This window comes from Pterocles gutturalis, unplaced genomic scaffold, assembly GCF_000699245.1.
Source record: "Pterocles gutturalis isolate BGI_N339 unplaced genomic scaffold, ASM69924v1 scaffold14064, whole genome shotgun sequence".
In the NCBI taxonomy this organism is placed as follows: domain Eukaryota; kingdom Metazoa; phylum Chordata; class Aves; order Pterocliformes; family Pteroclidae; genus Pterocles; species Pterocles gutturalis.
Window position 1 is genome coordinate 13,766 of NW_010133409.1, and position 19,059 is coordinate 32,824.

Consider the following 19,059-nt stretch of genomic DNA (forward strand, 5'->3'; position numbering starts at 1 on the left):
ACACTGATACTGCAGCGTGAGAAAGAAATCCTTGCTGCTTTTTAGGTGTTAGCTCACAGCTGCATTTCTTGAGAGGTGACAAACCCCCCTCGCCCTCCAGGCTCACCCCCTGCTGCTGAAAGCTGCTTATGTGCCACTGCTCAAGGCGCTGAGGAGAGGCAGCTCCTGGCAGCTCCAGGCCTGTGCTGGCTCCATCCTTCAGCATGAGACCGGAACACACCTGAGCTAGTCTGGAACTGCCATTTGATACCAACTGTCTCTTCCTCTTCTTTTTTTTTTTTAAATTTCTAAAGCAAATTATGCAAAAAGTGAACTCTGCTCTGAAGCATCCCCCAGGGCTTCACCCTGTTGCAAGGGGGGTTTCCTGTTCCTGTTCTCCTGGAACAGGCAGGACCCAAGTGCTGTGAATTAACTTTTCCCACCTCATTCCCATGAAATCCAAGGAGATTCCAGGTAAATACCAACACCAGAAGGGGCTTCCTCTGGAAACCTCTTTACCTTTGCAGAGCTTTAAGAGCTGCAGCGCAGCAGCAGACTTCTGCGGGGCTGGGCCTGTCCTGAAAAGCCTCGTTCCTGGCCCAAAACACACTCAAAAGTCAGGCTGGCTGTTGGAATAAAGCAGATCTGTTTCAGCACCATAACATTTTATTAAACTACACTATCAAAAATCACATTGATGGCAGGGAGGACATTGCTATCAGTGCGTATTTTCTGTACTAAGACTGTATCCAGAGCATCCAGCGCTTGCTGAGGGACAGGTCATGGAAAACAAATCCTTCATAGCCAAAGAGACAGTAGAAAACTCCTACAAAAATCAGGGCAGTGGGGGGTGAGCTGAAAGACCAAAGGGAAACATGGCAAGTCAGGCAGGAAGGGTTGTTTTTAAAAAGTTTACTTGTAACCGGTGCTCGTTACCTTCCTCACGTGAGGTAGGAAGATGCTGCTGAACGGCAGTTTTGAAAGAGCATCCCCTGTCCCTGCCTGTTCCCAAACCCACACAAATATTGTGTACCGCTCCTTCACTTGTGAACTGTGACGCACGCACTCGAATACAACAGCTTGAAGTGTACTACCGTTATAAAAACCTGCTTCATCTTCTAGAACAAACAATAAAAATAGCAGAAATACATTCTATTCAGAAGTAAAAAAAAAAAACAAAAACCAAACAACAAAACCCCAACAGCTGCGTTTCAGACAAATATTAGAGTACAGCAGGTTGAATTTAAAAAGTCTTACTGCTACCATCTACGGAACTAGTTCTAGTCTCCCTGCGCCGCTGCTACGCCCACCCCAGAGCAGCAGCTCCAACCCGCAGCCTCCTGCCGCAAGTGTCCAGAGCAGGTCACAGAAGAAGTTTTTTGTGAGAAACCTTCCAAAAAGGCTGCACGTAGAGGTTGATATGAAATAAGGCTATTTTCAGTCTCCAGGTGAAGACTGGTGTTTCAGTGACGTTTTGAAGAGTGGAAAGGCAGGAAAGCCGTTGTCTGTTCCACCAGGAATGGGTCAGGCTTGTCGTGGAGCAGCAGCAGGTGAGGAGAGGAACTATTTACACCAGGCTGCGAGGTGATGGGGCTCTCAAGATTCATTTTCAAATAACGTCCTTATGCCCAGCCAGCTGGGGTCTGCTTCACGGGGGGGGTTTGGCTGTGCAGCTGCGTTGTGGGGTGTCAGTAACACCCATCCTTCCAGGAATCATCCTCGGGGGCCTGAGTGGTCTGTGCTGACTGAAGAAATCTGCTTTGAGACACAACCGAAAAAAAAAAAGGTCACCAGCAGTTACAAGAAGCACAGACCCCAGTAATCTGTTGCCAGGCCCAGGAATGCTTGTCTGAGGGTTCAGTTCACACTGGGCGCCTGCAACATCTGTCTTTTGCCAATGTCAACATCTGCCTGCCGCTCGTGCAGAGCTCGCCCATCCCATGTACATCCCAACTCCGTCCCCCCGTCACACTTTAAAATCAGAGATGAACGTCACTTTATAAAGAAGCATTTCTAATCTGAAATAATGGCAGACACTCAAGGCGGCGAGGCCTGAAGTCTCACCCTTACCTCCTGGAGGGTGGAGCCGGCTTGCTCTTGGGCACCGAGATGCCGCCACCAGACGTGCGTGCTTTAACGGGCGAGTTTCTTGCCACGGTGACCATGTTACTGCTCCTGGTACCGCAGCTGCTACTGGAAGAGGCTGTGCTAAGCGAAGATGCCTGTGGTTTTCGAACGGTGCTAACAGGACTGGTGTAACTGCAGGCTTTTACCGGCTGCCTGGGCGTTAACAGAGAGTTTGTGCATGACCCTGCCTTCAGCGGCTGTCGCACTGTTAGGGGAGACTGCCCAGCACCGGAGGAATACCTGAGCTTGCTGGGAGCCAGACCTAGACGTGGAAGAAGAAAATACAGAATAACCCAGTTGGCAACTATTTTAAGAACTTTTCAGAATACCAGGCCAAAAGGGCCTCGGGTTTAGTCAGGTTGGTTAAACAGACAGAAGGAAATAAAACTCCAGCAGCATGTACAGGAGACACGGCACCGACCTGCTGACCGCTGCTGCGTTCTCGGGATCCGACTGCTTGGCACCTGCAGATCTGACTCCAAACTCCGACTGCTCCTTACAGAATCCAAAGCTCGAAGGCTTGTCCTGGCCAGGTTGGGCATGCTGTGGCGCATCTCCTCTGAAATCAAGAGCAAATTCTCTACTTGCTGCTTCCAGAGATGTGTAATGGTTTAGGCTATCCCTTGAAAAACATACGCACTTAAAAGCGGCCAAGTGTGTAACCAGTTCTTAGCTTCCATTAACTAACAGCACTTTTGAAATGTGTATGTCACAATTATTTTCATTGACTCGTACATGAAAAGCTCACAGCTAGCTCACCTTCACTGTTGGCGTATTTCAGACGGTCTTGCATCGGACTTTGCACAGATCTCCTTGGGGGACGGATACGGGAAGTGGAGGACCTGCCGTAATCTGCGCTGGAAGGAGACTGGCAGCGGGGTGAACTGAGCGGAGAGGGTGAGTATCTGTGAGCGCTACGGTATGACAGAGAACAGTCATAATCATCCTCATCCTCCAGGCTGTACGTGTCGAACTCCTGGTCGCTGTAGGTACCCCTGCGCAGAGAGTGAAGGGAGGCGCTGGAACTGCGGCGTGATACAGAAGCAGAGCTGGAGGCACAGTCCTGCCGGAGGCCTGGAGACAAAGGGGAACAGGGCTCGGAGTCATCATACTCGAAAACAGAAATGCCTTACCCTGTTGCAATGCAAATCCAGAAGCAATGATTTTATCAGTGATTCATTTCACCTTGGAAGGAGAGTCAAGTGAATAACTCCCTCTACTGAGGACACAGCCCATGGAGTCTCTGGACTGGAGCAGTGTCACCCCTATTAGTGCTGCTTAATTACAGCAAAGAGTTAATATTGAAACCGACCCGAATTACTCCTCGTGTCCCCCGCACACGAAGCCGTGATTGTGGACCCTATACTGCTATGCAAGCTTTGTTAGGCTAACTAGGTACAGGGGTCTGAGGTACAGTGGGAAGTGTTTAGTTCAGTTAATTACACACCCACCAGCATTCCAACGGGCTGAAACAAAGATAAACAAAAGCAAATACAAAAAAGCTTCCATCATTCTGAGGATGAAGTGCTTTTCATATTTCACTGGAAACTCTGTAATGTGACAGGATTTGCTTGACTTTTTTTTTTTTTTTTAAGTGATCACAAAGCCTAAGAAGAATATTCAAGTTTAGAAAGGAAAAGTCTGTTATTTGCTTTGGTCACTTGAATACAACTTCTCCTCAGCTGCGCTCAGGTGTGATAAAGTGATAACAGGATCTTCTGTCTTTTGCTCTTTTTGGTCTCACATTCCAATTCCTGTATCATAGTATTTTTTTACATTTATAAAGGCACGGTACTAAAAGTAAGTAAATGTGAAAACCAGAGAACTTCATTCTGTATTTCCCAGGGAACTGTGAGCTGCTGCTGTTTAAACTGCCACTACTACAGAACAGTTACTCATGGAACTTCACCTGTACTTCAGAGACAATCTGGGGGGGAATATTTTTGAGTATTAAAGGACATTTACCCATTTGACAAAGTGGGGTTTGGGATAATACTTTCAGGACTATCCTCTGCTTTAAGAGGTGTAATTTTGAGAATGTCACCCAACTGCTAGGTTTAGTGGCAGTTTGGGTGTCTAGATTTTCAAAGGAAGCCCCTGCAAACCACAAATAACTCAAACGATCTACTAAATTCTTTTTTTTGGGGGGAGAAAGGAGGAAGAGAAGAAGAGTTGGAATCCATCTGCATCCCTCTACAATTACAAATGACACAAAGGAGATGGCTGTCACGTACTTTCTTCCTGAAGGCGTGCCATAACCTGGACATCAGTCAAGTCCTGCAGTTTGTAGCCCATAGAGATGGAGTCGTCAGATGTGCTCAGCTCGCTGTCCACAGACGACTGAGAGCTCAGCGCAGAATGCATGCTCAAATAACCTTCAGGAGGAAAGAGGAGGAACAGAATGAGCTTCAGACACCCACATACAAAACAAGAATGAGCAGCAGAGTATTTATTCCAGTAATACCATCAGGGCAGTTGGGAAGCTGCGGTATGGTTGCTAGAATAATGAAGAAGTTGGAAATAACTTGAGAACAAAAAGCTCAGTATTTTAACCTGCAATTCCCAGGAGGCAGAGTGTCTTTGTGTGGGACAAATTCCTGGACATCTGTCCAGAAGGTGGCAAAGCGATGCTTGGTAATTTTGAACTTAGAAACAGCCTTTAAAAGATCAGTATTATTTCTGCCTGTTTTGAGAAAGGGGCAACTATTGAGCTAGATATTAAGCAGCAAATCCATACAAAGTGCTGGCTAGGGCTTTGGTGAGGAGCTACAGGAATTGAAGGATCCAAATGGCTTTCAGAGTACAGTACCTCAAAAAATCAGTCATACTATAGAGTTTATGCTCAATTGCCTCCTCCTCAAACCTGAGGTTTGTCCCTTTTTTTTTTTCCTCTCATCATAAGCCAAACTCTCTCCTACAGGGAAGGACACAGCTTGTTCACACAGCAGGTCACACAAACCAAAGTGGAAGGATCTTTCCACCAGGGAAGTTTTTCCATAGGTCAGGCATTAGGGAAGAGGAAGAAATAATTTTCCTTTTAAAGAACAACAATAAAAATACCATCATAATCATAGACCATAGAACCTACAGAGCTATTTTAAGAGAGAGTACATCATTACCTTAAATCAATTCCAAGATAAGGTTGCAATTAGTACTATATAGATTTAGACCCACAAAAAAAAAAAAAAAATTAAAACCCATGATGTGACAAGATCACATAAAGCCAGGAGAGAGGCAAGAGCCTAAGAGCACTTAACACGACTTTCAGCCAGAGCAGGCTTAAGAAATACAAATCCTGCTCAAGCAGGGATTCGAGATCATCGCTTAAATAAACAGCAACAAGCAGGCTGCAGCACAGCAGCCAACAAAAATCAAGGCTATGTCCCAAAGCATCTGTATGATGTCGTTCACCACTGACTTTTACTTTAGCTCATGCAGTTCTGCCTGCTGTGTTCCAAGAAGTCTTGAAGGCAGCGCACCCACTGAATAATTCTCAAGGATGACACTACAAACAAAACATTTTGTCTGTTCTCCACAAATCACCTAAAAACCATTGCTGAGCAACGCTTTAAACAATGGGTCATTCCAGCCGGACAAGAAAAAGCAGCAGGCTCCCAACGTTATTTCTTCAACCAGTTTCGAAGAGGAGTAACCGATAACACAGAAAACACACGTGGGAAGTGCAGGTGTAAACCCAATTTCTTGCATTCACCTTCCTTCATCAGTAAAAACTGTTGTGGCTCAACACCGCAAGATGACCTGATTATGGTTTTCATTATAGAGACTTCAAAACACACCACATCTGGATTTTGTAAAAGGTTTTCTGTTTAGTTTGAAGGGAAGTTACTGTTAAATGTTTTTCATTTGAATGGTAGGGAAGCTCCGTTTTTCTTAGAAACATTTGAGTCAATCGAGTTGCCAGGGAACTTCAAAGTCATGTTAGCACCTGAACAAGTCACAAGGAAGAGCCACCAAACAGATGAGCTCTCATGTGTAATCCCACACAGACAAAGCCTGTTCAATATTTGGCTTTTTATGTGCTACCCTTGGCAATGTCAGCAGATTTGCAGAGTGCACGAAGTCTGGAAGTTGCACAGACACGTTGGGTCTGCACGGTCTCTGCGTAAAAAGGTGGTTACACATCCAGATTGCTGACCAACCTCACCTAAAAACAAGAACTCGATTTACAGATTTTTCCCTGCAGACCTCAGCTTGCAGAAATAATCCATTGTACATGCCTCCTTTTGCTTGCCAGAGGGCTAAGTGTTCATTTCTACTCACAGCAGCAAGCCAGCAGATCTCAAAAGCATACCTGCAGCTGGGAAAACACCCGTACGTGACCTTTTTTTTCCTCCAAAAAAGGTTAATTTAACATCATGTCTCAAGCCAGAAATTGTTAACCATGCTTTCTGTTTTTAAACATGCAAATTAGGATACAGCAATTTCCACAAAAAAACCCCAAACAAATTAAGGAAGAATCCTTTGAGAATGAAGCCAAGAGGCAAAGTGTTTGCACTAGGAAACTGAGGATAAACGAGGCTCCTGGAAGAGCCAATGTGGACTCATCAGGCAGCAGCTGAAATGGCTCAGCCTCAAGTCTGCCTTTGCATTTAGGAGAAGCTTCGCTGTTGTATCTACAAATACAGGATTCTAACACAAATTCTGTGTAATTTTTTTCCTACTCTTACAGTAGGAAGTCTTACTCCAAACACAATCAAGTCTGATGGAAAGCTTTTGTTATTTTGAGTTTAGCTGCCCATTTGGACAACTGAAGGCATATCCTGGAGACGACACCTCTTATCTTAAAGCACAAGGCTTCCTTCTGCTGCCTACATCCATCAATATTGTCAAAAGAAACTTCACAAACACTCAAGCCAGAAATCTGAATCCAAGTCACTTCATTAACACCTACACACTCTAACATTATTCAAGAGCAATATTTTATTTGCCCCAACAACTGTTTTCTATTTTAAGTCACTTAAAATTAGTACAATTTATAAATTATATATATAGAGAAAGTTATAAGAACAAAACCATGCAATAACTACAAGACACTTAGAATGCAAAGACTTTTCTCCCACGTAATAGGTGAAACCTGGGTCAGTGAGTGAGCAAATTACAAGGAGAAAACCCCACGGGTGGAAATCCATCTCTTGGCAAATTTTCCCTGTGTTTATTAGCAATACTCCTTGCATTTCAAACACTACAGGTTTGCACTGCTCTACCGACACGCCATACCTGAGCTGCCACAGGTTAGTAGTGCTTTGTTAGTCGATTTGAGATGCCCGGGAGAGTTTAGAGCATTGCTACAGCAGCCTGTCTCTGTATTCAGATTATGCATGCTTGGTGATGCCAGCGGACTGCAATACAGGTTTTTCCATCTACTGGCTAGAAGGAAAAATACAAAAAAAGCCAGAAAGGTTATCAAATTATTTTTTAAAAACAAAGAGCATAAGATAAAGCAAGGCATCAGATCAAACAAGATGAAATATTGTCACGGATGTACTTCAAATAAGACATCTTGATGGTGTCAGTTACAAGGTGTCAAAAGTGAAGCAGCACCTGTTCCCTTCCTCGCTCTCCCCTGCAACTTGTTCTGTCACTTCTGAAGAATTCCAAGACTAAGTACAGACAAACTTGGCTTTAAAGAAGTCAGGCATTTCTGAAAGTTTCAGTGCTGGTCTTCAAAGATGACTGTTTTCATAAATATATGTCACTTCCACACCCCATCTTAATTTTAAATAACACTATTGAGCTTTACATTTACGCATGTGTTATTGTGAATTTTTAATGATGGAATCAAAACAGCATTAATCCACAAAAGCTATGCCTTTAGATTCAAAGGAGAGCAAATTAATACAAAAACCAAACATTCTGAAATGTTTATTCAGCATGCAGGCTTGCACATGCGTTAGTGATACAGTCAGGAAGAAGCCAGGTAGCAAAACTTGGGGCATCCACGCTTACTGGAGTTGGGAATCAGCAGCTACAACAGCGAGGAAATGACTCACTCTGTCAATCTGTGTGTATTCAAGGGGCTGCTGAACTGCCCCCCGAACCTTTACCATTGAGAGAACAATAACTAAGAAAATAATGAAGATTTACCATATCCATAGTTCTTTATTTCCCCCACAAATATAAGGTCAGACTATTTTAGTTAAAAAGGAGTGATAAAGGACAAATAAAGCCTGATCCATTTCAGACAGAAAGCAAATGGTTAATCAAATGACTCTTCACTCAAATTTTTAAACACAGATTATTTATAAAAGTAAATTAAGGTTTTTTTTCCCAAACTACATTCCATTATCTCAAATCAGGAATTTCAAGGCTAAACTCAAACCCGATTACAAGCAGTGCCAAGACACCGTTAGTACGCAAACTGCAAGGAGAGAGTGGCCTCAGACCTCAGGAGGTGAACTGAAATCAGGATGATTGCCTTCACACAGAAGACAAAGCCAGCCAACGCGAAACCCAGACAGACAACAACTCTGCACCAGACTGGGGGTTGTGTTTTCAGCAGCTAACTGAAAACCTCAAAACAGGAATTCCCTTGAACATCACTTTTCCCAACACTGCTAACCGCAGCTTTGCGTTCGGGTGTTCACGAGTCCCACCAGATCACCGAGGCTGCAACGCCTCCTGCTCTCCAATGCTTTTTGGTGATGAGTTGTTAGAAGAAAATAATAAAACCATTCACCCTCCAGCGGCAGGGTACATCACAGCTGCCTGTGCAGGAAAGCTTTATGATCTAGAGAGCTGCAGGATACAGAAAAGGATTGCTCATTCACCGCAAACCCCTCGGCGTCTGGGCTATCATCAGTGCAGCCCAGGACTCGCTGTTTTACACACAAACCCTGAGCGTGTTTGAAAAGACACAGGGAGGACATCCAGCAGATGGATTCCAGGTCCTACACTACAGATACCTAGAGACGGAATAACCTCCTCAGTTCTGCAGTGCTGTAAACTGCTGTAAATCTGTTCTAACAGCTCTGCCATCAGGGAAAGGCGAAGATGAGATTGATCCTTCTGGGCTGTGAGAAAGGAGAAGGAAAACCACAAACCTATGACCCCGGAATACTGACTGCGGTGGTGGTACACGACTCCTGAACAGAACGCTCTGTAGTGTTTTCATGTCAGGCAGAGGAAGAAAGGGGTTTTCCCTCGGTGGTTAAGACAGCTGAAGGCCACCATGAAGTGCTTTCAGGGGATGATAAAACTGGAAGAAGAACTAGGTTTCCAGGTGACACCATTTCTTCAAGTTACAGATTTTAATGTTTCATTATTGTAAGCTTTGAGCTTCAGACAACTATTTTACCCACGTAATAACACTAATGCTAGGATACAGTAAGAATAATCAACATCAGAAACACTTGACAACACTGTAACTTTTTATATAGAAAAAAAGCCGCAATAATAGTTTCATATTATTCTCTCCCCAATCCCCAGAAGCACATTTTTCCTCCACATATCTTTACATTAAAGATGTTTAAATATTTTAAAAAAAGAAAATCAAGAGCCTGGAAACACCAAAATATATTTCAGTGTTTAGGCTCTGAAAATACAAAAAAACAGGCAGCAAGGTGGTCAATTTGTCAGTTAATTTTACAAGCCTGTATTTGTATTTTAAAAGATACACAGAGGGAAAACATCCCACTGCAGTTTGTTTTGTCTCTTACTTGTAATCAGCAGAGTTGTCTTAATGTTCACAGAATGATCTCTCACCTCCACCAGCCATTACCAGTGCAAACCAGCAGCGGGGAGGTTTCCATACAATAATAATCATGGCTGTGCAAACAGGCACCAAGAGCACACCTGAAGTGCTGCCTCTGCGGATATTCTCCACTACCGCAGCCGCAAACTCCATGTCTCCTTTGTGTTGCTGCTTCTCAGCCATGGAAAGTGCACAAGTGGGAAAAAAAGACACTTGAGACAATGCTTACAGCTTACATACCTTGATCGAGTCTGTTTAGAAGAGTTCGGCAGGCTGCTTCTGTCTCAGGACTGGGATTATCCAACACCTGCCGGCACCATTTTAAAGGCGAGTTCGTTTTCTGATCTGTAGTACATTTTCTCGGGGACACATAGAGCCTTTGCAAGGATTGAAAGGAGACAGTAAAAAAAAAAAAAAGCTCATTAACTCAAAGCATACAGCCACCAAAGCAGCATTTACTGAAGAATGCCTAACAGTAAGCAATGGAAAAATTATCTGAATTAAAAACAGGGCAAAAAATTAAAGTTTAAATGGTATACTATGACTCAGAAATACAATTTACTATCATACTAGTAAAATTCACTCAAAGAGGGCTCCACAGAGAAAGCACACAGCCTCTGCAAGGCACGGGGCAAGCCTGGGCTGCTGCAATGCCACTAGAAGTTCAGCTGCTGGTATCCTCACCATCGCCTGTCCGCCTGCCTCTCCCCCCCAAAAACACCTCATGACAAACACAGCAAGGCTGAGAAGGTGGTTTCTAACTTGATATTCAAGCTGATCTTCAGACAGTTAGGAAGTGTGACTGGATGATGCCTTTTTTTCTTTTTTAATTGCAATGTTAGGTAAGTTCTCCTACAGCCTGAAGTTTTGTCAGTTCTAATACACTTAGCTTTGTTTTGCATATACATGTAGGATTAACCCTATGTACGGACAGATTTAATCATCTTAGTCTTGGATTATTTACAACTGATCTGGTGTAAAGTACCACCTTAACAATCTTTCATGAGTAGATCTCTCTAAAGAAAGGCCAAAAGGTACAGCAGCCGGACTGAAACGCAACTCAAGAGTTTTACTTACATACCCCACGTTTGCATTTTTAAAATAAAAAATCCCAACAAAAAAAAGCACCCTACAGTTTAACATTTTTACTATTTAGCAACACAGTTAAAACTTTTCTGAGGGGGGAAAAAAAAAATCAGTATAGTGTATATATAAAAGATAAACAGTTTTTAATTCTTGCATACAAAGGATCCAGGGGTAGGAAGGTAAGCTCTGTGATGATGAACAGAAGGACCTGCACCTGTGCAATTTCTGGAAGAGTCTGCGAGGTGATTAAAAAAAGCAGAGAGGACATTTCTGAAAGCAGAAACTTCTTTTGATCTTTTTAGCAAGGCCATAAGATTCTTCAACTTAAGTTTCAAACTACTGAATTACTCCACAGTGTAATTTCCTAGAATTAAGTGTAACAGCAGAAGAAGAAAACTTCCAAGTCTTTGAAACTGTGCATGTATGCATAAAATTGCACCTTCCTCACTGCAGAATCCAGTGTTTGAACATAAAGCGATCATAAGGATGGTTTTAAGATTTCAAGGAATGTCTACTTGCGCTTCAATTCCCTCCTGCTCTCTCCAGCAATAACTTTTGACGCTCCTGCAGCGAGACACATCAAGTCTTTCTGCTCCAGTTACTCACTCTCACCCAGACATCTCCAATTCCTAAAAGACTCCTTTCCCCAACAAAACTAATACAAATCGACAGATATTTTAATAACTATCCCATTGATTTCTGAAAATCCCTCACGTGTAAAAGATATAGAAACATACTACAGCTACAGACCCATCTTTTCCAGGCAGCGGAGATTCACTCTCTTTAGTCGTGTCTCATACAGAAGCTTTTTCAGACCAAGCTTTACACAAAAACACATGCAAATAAAAAAAAAAAAATCCAAAAGTTCATTTGCTATTGACAAAATAAATGCTGAGAAATGTGAACACAAATATTCCTGAATGTGCAATGTTTCATGAAAGACCCCACAAGCACCCCGTGCTGCATTTCTGCACGGGAAAATGAGCGTTACAACCACTCAGATCCCATAAAACAGAGAGAGCAAAGTGTTCTCCCTCTGGATTTATCGTACAGTTCAGACCAAAAAAGCAGCAATAAAACCACCAAACAAAAAAGAGGCCAACAGCCTCCTCAGGGCAGGTCACGCTGTTCTTCACCTATTTTAGGTTAAGTGAGAAAATCCTGCTCTACTTCAGGAAAGAGTTGTTCTACCCACCTCCTTCTGCACCTCTGTGTCTGCACCCAGGACTGTCAGCTGAAATGACAACGCTTGTTTGATCGCCAGAACCATTTCCACACGGAGCAGAGCTACCTGCTTCCCAGAGGACTCACATTTTTCAGCTGACAAGTCTATGGCAAGAGATAGTTCCCCCTTATAATTGCATTAAACTCCACTAAGTAAGCACAACTCAATTCTTCAGAGCACTGACAGGGAACATATAAAAAAAAAAAAAAAGAGGAATTCTGGTTTGATTTCACAGCATCAGGTTGACTATTTTCCTTCTGAAGCAGCTTTGGGGAAGGGTTTAACATGTTTAGTAAGCAGCTTCTCAAAACCTGGGGGCACAGCTTACCTTCTGGAGCACCGATGAACTAAACCCCAGCCCCGCAAACAGAAGGGAAGATTTTTCTGGAGACAATATTAAGAACCAAAAGCCACATTTTCCTCGAGGCTCCCCCCACCCAGTGTCACGCCATTACCCACCGTGGCACAACCATCACTTAAAACGATGCAGAGTTTTATTTCTGGTAGTTTTATCCTCTCAGGCCCCATTACCCACCGTGGCACAACCGTCACTTAAAACGATGCAGAGGTTTATTTCTGGTAGTTTTATCCTCTCAGGCTGTTTGATTTGTCAGGTTAAATTAATCCAGTAAGGCTTGGAAAAAACGTACCCAGGCATGCCAGGAAGCACGCATTGGACGGCCAGAGTCTTGGGGTTTACCGAATACCTGAGGACTGAAGAAAAGCTTTACCTTGCATTTTGTTCCTGCAACTCAGCAGTTTGGATGTGAAGCCTGTTCTGTTTAAATGGAAAAGGTTATGCTTTGAGTATTTTCTTTTGTCAAACTGCAAATGATAATAAAAAAGTTATTTAGATCGTTAGGAGGCCTAAGACAAAATTCAGAAAGTAAACATTTGGGTATGTATTCTCGGGGGTTTGCTGCTTAACTTATTAAATATGAATGAAATTTTCTACAGCTTCTGCAAGGAAACCCTTAGATAAAGCACCGTCAGTTCCTGCTGAAAAAGTTTCACTTTCCCACACAGAGTATTTTACGGGATGCACTGCCGGTAAGACCCACGCAGTTGAAGTTGTGCAGCAAGCACAACATGAGATTTTTCCTCCATTAAGAATATAGCCACTCAAAAATGAATTTATGGGATTCTTTACACTTTATTCTGACATATTCCAATGTAATAAAAGCAGAGCATCTTCTAGAGATGCTGTTTGTCTTTTGGGGTCAATGTAAGAGTGCAAGCCACTGAGAATTTCAGATCCTAATCACACAGAATATTTGCACTAGCAAGCCCATAGATAATAATTCAGGCTGCAGAAAGATCTATAACCAGCACCTGAGTGGAAACAACAGTGGAAAGCAAGAGTGGAACAGTATTGTCTGGTTCTTGAAATCATAGAAACATTATAGCGTTAGCACAAGGAGAGGGTTGAGACATTATTCCTGCCAAACAGAAACTGGAAAGAGAAAAAAAACCCCTGTACTGCAAAAGCCAGAAGAGGCACCCCTTTTCCATGTCTATCTAGTGACTAACCCTGATACCAAAAATCCAGTGACCAAGTCCCAGCAGCTCTGAACACTGCATTAGCTCAAGCTCACGACACAGCCAACAGCCTGGACGACGATCAAAGGCCCCGCGTGGGACCACTTCAGAGTCGCACCGTCCGTACCCTGCACAAGGACACGGAGCAGCATCGGGAGCAATCCTGCTGCAGCAACATCAAAAGGATTTCCCCTGCGCTCCGGCACCTCATTTTACAGAGAGAGCCGTGAGCCAGCGCTGCAAGCATTTCAGTAAGAACCCCGTCATTTCAAGCCTCCGCCATCAAAAGCAATTTAACCTGAGAGGCCGTATTTTGCACACAAGTGTCACAGAAGCAGGTACATTTTTCCTTTCAGATTACTCAGCTCCATTACCAGCGACAAAGCCCGCTGATGGTAATGCTTTCTCAAAGCCGCACGGCGGGGTTTGGAGGAGCTCATCTACCCCAGGACCGTGCAAAGGGAGACAGACGTTCCACAGCCCGGCGTAATGGGTAACTGCAGCTAACGCAGAGATAACAGGAGATTCCAACAAGCCGAGAATCAGGAAACGTTGGGGTAAGTCAGCGATACGTTATTTAATGCAACACAGCTAATTGATCCATTGCTAAAAACAGAAGATTTTCAGGAAATGACCAGCCTGAGAAACCAAGACCTTGCAAATTACTGTTTCTAAGTCATGCAGAGTCTTGGCAGCAAGGAAAGATCACAAACTACTGCATGGCCTGTGGAAACACACAAATTGATGTAGATAAAGCTCTCCTCTAAACCAGAGGCACAAGGTGCCATATTCTTCATGATGCTATATTGGTATAACACCTGAATTTTGTGCAGAAGCACGTCCTCACTTGGTGGATGAACATCTGTTCCCGTCTCAGGTGGTACAACCAGCCAACAACGACGATATCTGCGATGTGTTGAATTAAATGCCTTGAGATGTTAATGTAGAAGGCCACTGGACGCAGGGCTAAGGCTGAAAGCATACACTCCCAGGAAACTCCTAAACAGTAATTTATTTGAGCAAACCATGCTCCTTCTTCCTACAAAGACTATTTCACGGGCACCTCCTTGCTGCGTTGAACTCTTGGATTCAGGGAGAGAGCACAACACTAAGGCGGAGGCAGCACAAAATATTTCCAGTTGAAAGACAGGCTTTTGGGAATGAAAACAGGGCAAGGGGTGGATGCAGCAGCAAGACAGAGATTTATCTGAGTGACACAAGGTTCCTTCTCCTCTTCACCCCCCCCAAAAAACCAGAACCACGTTAGGCTGAGTATACCTGTACTTTCACATGCACACCCATATATTTTAGATATTCTTCTAAAAGAAACTCCACTATTTAAAAGAAATGTAAAGAAAATGTTTGTCACACGGATTTGCTTGAGTGTTACGGTGTGTTTTGTTTGGGGGGTTTTGTTTTTTGAGGCACGGACAGAGAGTTCGGTCCTGGAGACGGAGGCAAAAACAGTCTAATCCAGTAAAAAGGAGAAAGAGTCTGGAAAAAGTTTAAGGCTTTTCCCTTCTGCCATTTCTTTCCCTCCTTCATCCAAGGACACATTAATAAGAACTCTTTATAGTTCAGAGGGGGTTGGAATTTGAATAATTTCATCATAAATCGCAGTCAAAATTATCTCTCCCAAGTCTTACCAGGAAAAATAACCGGCAATTGGCAAAACACCAGGCAGGCAGCATGGGAACATGCAGCAAGTGCTGAACACAAATCACTGCACGAAGAATGATAAACTAAGTGCACACAAACACAGAACTGAATTCTTGTGTATCAGGAGTACCCCAGAATGACAAACGCTACGGAAGACAAACACGGTGCAAGCGTATCTGGTTTGTTCCCTTCCATAGGGGTAACGGCGCTGAAGCACAGGGAAGGAAGTCGAAGTTAACATCCCGGTGAACTCAACAGCACAGAAAGCCACCTTGTGCTTGATTGGGTCTTGGGGATATTTACAATTTTGAACAGCTACTTGAGAAAGTGACCAAGAGAGGAAGTCAAGGGACAGACCCCGAAGGAGGGCAGGGTTACAGGTACCGCGGGTGATGCAGTGCCTCGTGTTTCACAGGAGGTCTGCCATTGCAATGTTTATTTTTAAAAACAAAACATTAGCCCACACAGATCTTCCCAAAGCCAAGGGAAGCTGCACAGAAAGGTTTGCAAGTTTCATCGGAATAAAACAAATCATTTTGAAACAGTGCAGACACTGGGACTGCACCTGCACCTGCAGAGAACAGGAACAAATCCTCAGACCCACTCCTTCCTGGTAAAATTTATCAACTCAGCAGTGACAGGAAAAAACAAACTTCTCAGAAATCAGTAAAAATCGGAAGCATCAAAGTACACATGATGTGTTCCAATATTAGCTATGGATTTTTTTGGTATAATATTAATTTTTCTTACGGTATAGTATTACAAAAAGGACTGCAAGTATAACAGTATAGCAAGCTATTGGCTTTGACTGATCCACTGCAGTACAAAACTCCCCCAGTCAGCAAAGCCACCTCATTAAAGCTGATCCTAAATCCACACAGCATTAGGGGTTTTCTGTTTGTTTTTTTTCTAAAAAGCCTTCCCCCTCCCCAGCACTGTTTTCTGGTTTTTGCTGACAGGAATGCACCAATACCTGCACACACAGTACGCGAGACATGCTTATGAAGAGGATTTGGGATCGCTGTCAGCAAGCACAGCCACGCACTACTGGCTGGACATACGTTACTCGTTCCCCAATTTCAGTTTAGCTGAAGAGCTCAGGAAGAAGCCATCGTACAAACAGCTTCTTGTTTTACTGGGTTTACTTGACAAGAGGAGAACAAAACAGACGGAAGCAATGCAACACAATCAAAAGTAATTTATGATCATAAAAATTGCACAAGAGCTCCATAATACCACCTTTACTGAAGCTCCTTGCGGCACCTCTTGTTAATCTGTTAGCCTATATTAACCGAATTTGACAAGAAAATGGAGGTATCAAAACCAGGAAGATCCTGCAAGGTCTAGAGAGCAGGGTACCTGTTAAAGAACAGCCTTGAGCCACCAACTCAAGGGAGGGTTAATAAACCGAGCCCCTGGGCGCAGACCCTCTCCCGGTGCACCGGACAGCACTCACTGCCTGTGTAGATCTCAGACTCGCTCTGGTTTCTTTACCAAGTCAACACAGTTTGAAGAATCTCTCATGTCACAGGCTATATAAACATGAATATAAAACTGGTGGTTTTCATTAGCATGGAAATAATGAAGCCTGTCTTCCAAATTCAACTTGTTAATTATATTACCAAAAAGGTAGAAATCTGCTCAAAATGCTGGTTAGGTATGCTAAAGAGTTTCAGTGATTAATTTAGAACCAGTAGTTGGGTTTTAAAAGAAAGCTTGAAAAGAAAAAAAAATTTCATGTTTTTAATCTAGCCTTGAATCTAGACTTTAATGAGCTGACATCATTACGTTATTGAGCTCCATTCCGTTAACAAACCAAAGTTTTCCTTCACTTGTAACGGCCAGAGAATTTTTGTAGTTTAAGATTTGTTTTGTATTCAGCAACTGTTCTGCAACGCTGTCTCTGCTGCCAGATTAATGTCCCGCTACACAGTTCCGAAACACAATTTGCTGATCCCTGAGGCTACCCCACAAAGTCTTACAATTAGGAACTCTGGGTAACATCTCAAGTCCCAGCTACTGCATGAGCTGCAATTAGCCTCGAACCTTAACTAGCTTTGGAAGGGCAAGGGAAATGAATCTGCTGATTTATAAAACAAGTTCTAAACAAGGCTGCTGGTGGAGAGCCCTGCACAGTAAGGTCAGTTGAGGATTACATCACTGAGCTGTTCCAGTTCTTGTCTCTAAACAAAAGAAACAGGTTAACTGCAAAGGAACAGCATTCAGGAAATGGAAATGGTTTGTCTCCTTCAATGCTAGCAAAAGCCACAAATTCCAGATGGTCTAAGGTCTCAGTTTGTGTTTAAAACAACCCCAAACTTATTTAAATACAGTATTTGACAGTTATGTAGAAAGGTTAAATCCTCTGTGTGGATTATATATAAACAAACTCACAGGGAAAGGAAGTTTTCTGTGCTTGCCACAGCAGCATCAGGAATAAAGGGGAAAAGACAATCCACGTAGTTAAACCTTTTTTTTTTTTTTTTTTTTTTTTTAATAAAATAATGATGCTCTGGCACAATGGTCTCAAATTGAAGAACTGCTGATAATGAGAACTGCATTCTTGCTGCTAAAAATTAAGGCACTGTAGAGGAACCACTTCATACCCTCCACAATGACTGCACACCTAAACACAGAAACTCCCACCCGCAGCAGCCCAAGTCCCACATATTGCCAAAGCTCTGAATACATACCAGCTATCTTCTTCTTCATTGCAACTTTCAAGTTCTAACACTTTCACTTCATCCAGATCCGTGTTATTGGAAAGATTTCCTAGATCTCCACATTTTTCACTGGGATTTTGTTCATTTATTTTAACTGAGGAATCAATACCTGCCACGACCAAGTTCCCCATAAGCTCCGTGCTATGACGTGTATCCATATGTGAAGAACATCTGATGTTCTCATCGGTCTTCATTTCCGCCTTACCCGTGCTGGAAGACAATTCCTCAGTGGCACTGTTACAACTATATTGCATTGGGGCACCTATGTCTTTTTTTAAGCAGTTGTTCTCTCCTTCCTCTTTTCTCATTTTGCTTAACTGGGTGTGCAGATCTGCCATTATTTGCAATTCTTGCTTCTCTGTTATCGCATTGATGCTGTTACGAATTTCCATCCCGTTAAGGCCAGAGTCGTGATTATCCACGCCAGGACGGATCTCGCTCTGCGTGTTTGTCCCAAGCATGCTCCTGCTACTCTTCATTCTCAGGTGCTGATTCTCGATCTCCAGTCTCCTCACCAGCTCCGGCAGCTTTCGCAACTCCTCCAGCTCTGGGCCAACCTCCTCGGACGCTGGCTCCATGTCAGGGCCCATGGCAGAGTTCTCCGTTGAGTCTCGTCCTAAGTCCGGCTCCAGAGCATGATCCTGCTGTATGACCGGGGCGCCTCCCGGCACCACCATCATCCAAAACGCCCGGTTTCACTGCAAGACATGAAAAACATCTAAAAGATCCACAAAGATGCACCATATTTTAAGCAAACTGGAATTAAACATCAAAAATTATTTTATAAGCATAAACTAATTATACTGGGGTACAAGGTGGCTGAATTCAATCAAAATCCATTGGAAAAGAACAACTGAAATTAGTATGAAACACTTCAACAGGCAGAAATTATTCATTTGAAACAGCTAGGGTGTACAACTATTACGCTACTGTATAAAAGGAAGCTGATTTAATCCTGCACAATAGTTTAATTTCCATCTGTTTACCAACAAAATACATGAGAAAAGCAC

The 19,059-nt window shown here is 43.2% G+C and overlaps 1 protein-coding gene across 1 annotated transcript; it reads right to left on the bottom strand.

Moving 5' to 3' along the window:
* Window positions 1-1,667: 1,667 nt before the first annotated feature.
* On the bottom strand, window positions 1,668-18,729 carry LOC104459559 (SLAIN motif-containing protein-like). The gene is made up of 8 exons (XM_010081225.1): window positions 18,020-18,729; window positions 10,058-10,194; window positions 7,345-7,494; window positions 4,341-4,481; window positions 2,866-3,180; window positions 2,528-2,665; window positions 2,050-2,368; window positions 1,668-1,734 (listed from the first exon to the last, which is right to left on the bottom strand). Exons 1-8 carry the CDS (start codon window positions 18,727-18,729, stop codon window positions 1,668-1,670), a joined length of 1,977 nt encoding a protein of 658 aa, XP_010079527.1.
* Window positions 18,730-19,059: the final 330 nt, after the last annotated feature.

What these genes read in the sequence shown, in the direction of transcription:
- LOC104459559 (XM_010081225.1), bottom strand. Translation starts at nt 18,729, where the DNA reads ATGATGGTGGTGCCGGGAGGCGCCCCGGTCATACAGCAGGATCATGCT. An exon ending in GGCACGCCTTCAGGAAGAAA is followed by an intron (nt 3,181 to 4,340) that starts GTACGTGACAGC and finishes CTTTGTCTCCAG; the next exon opens with GCCTCCGGCAGGACTGTGCC. An exon ending in CCGGCTCCACCCTCCAGGAG is followed by an intron (nt 1,735 to 2,049) that starts GTAAGGGTGAGA and finishes GTCTCAAAGCAG; the next exon opens with ATTTCTTCAGTCAGCACAGA.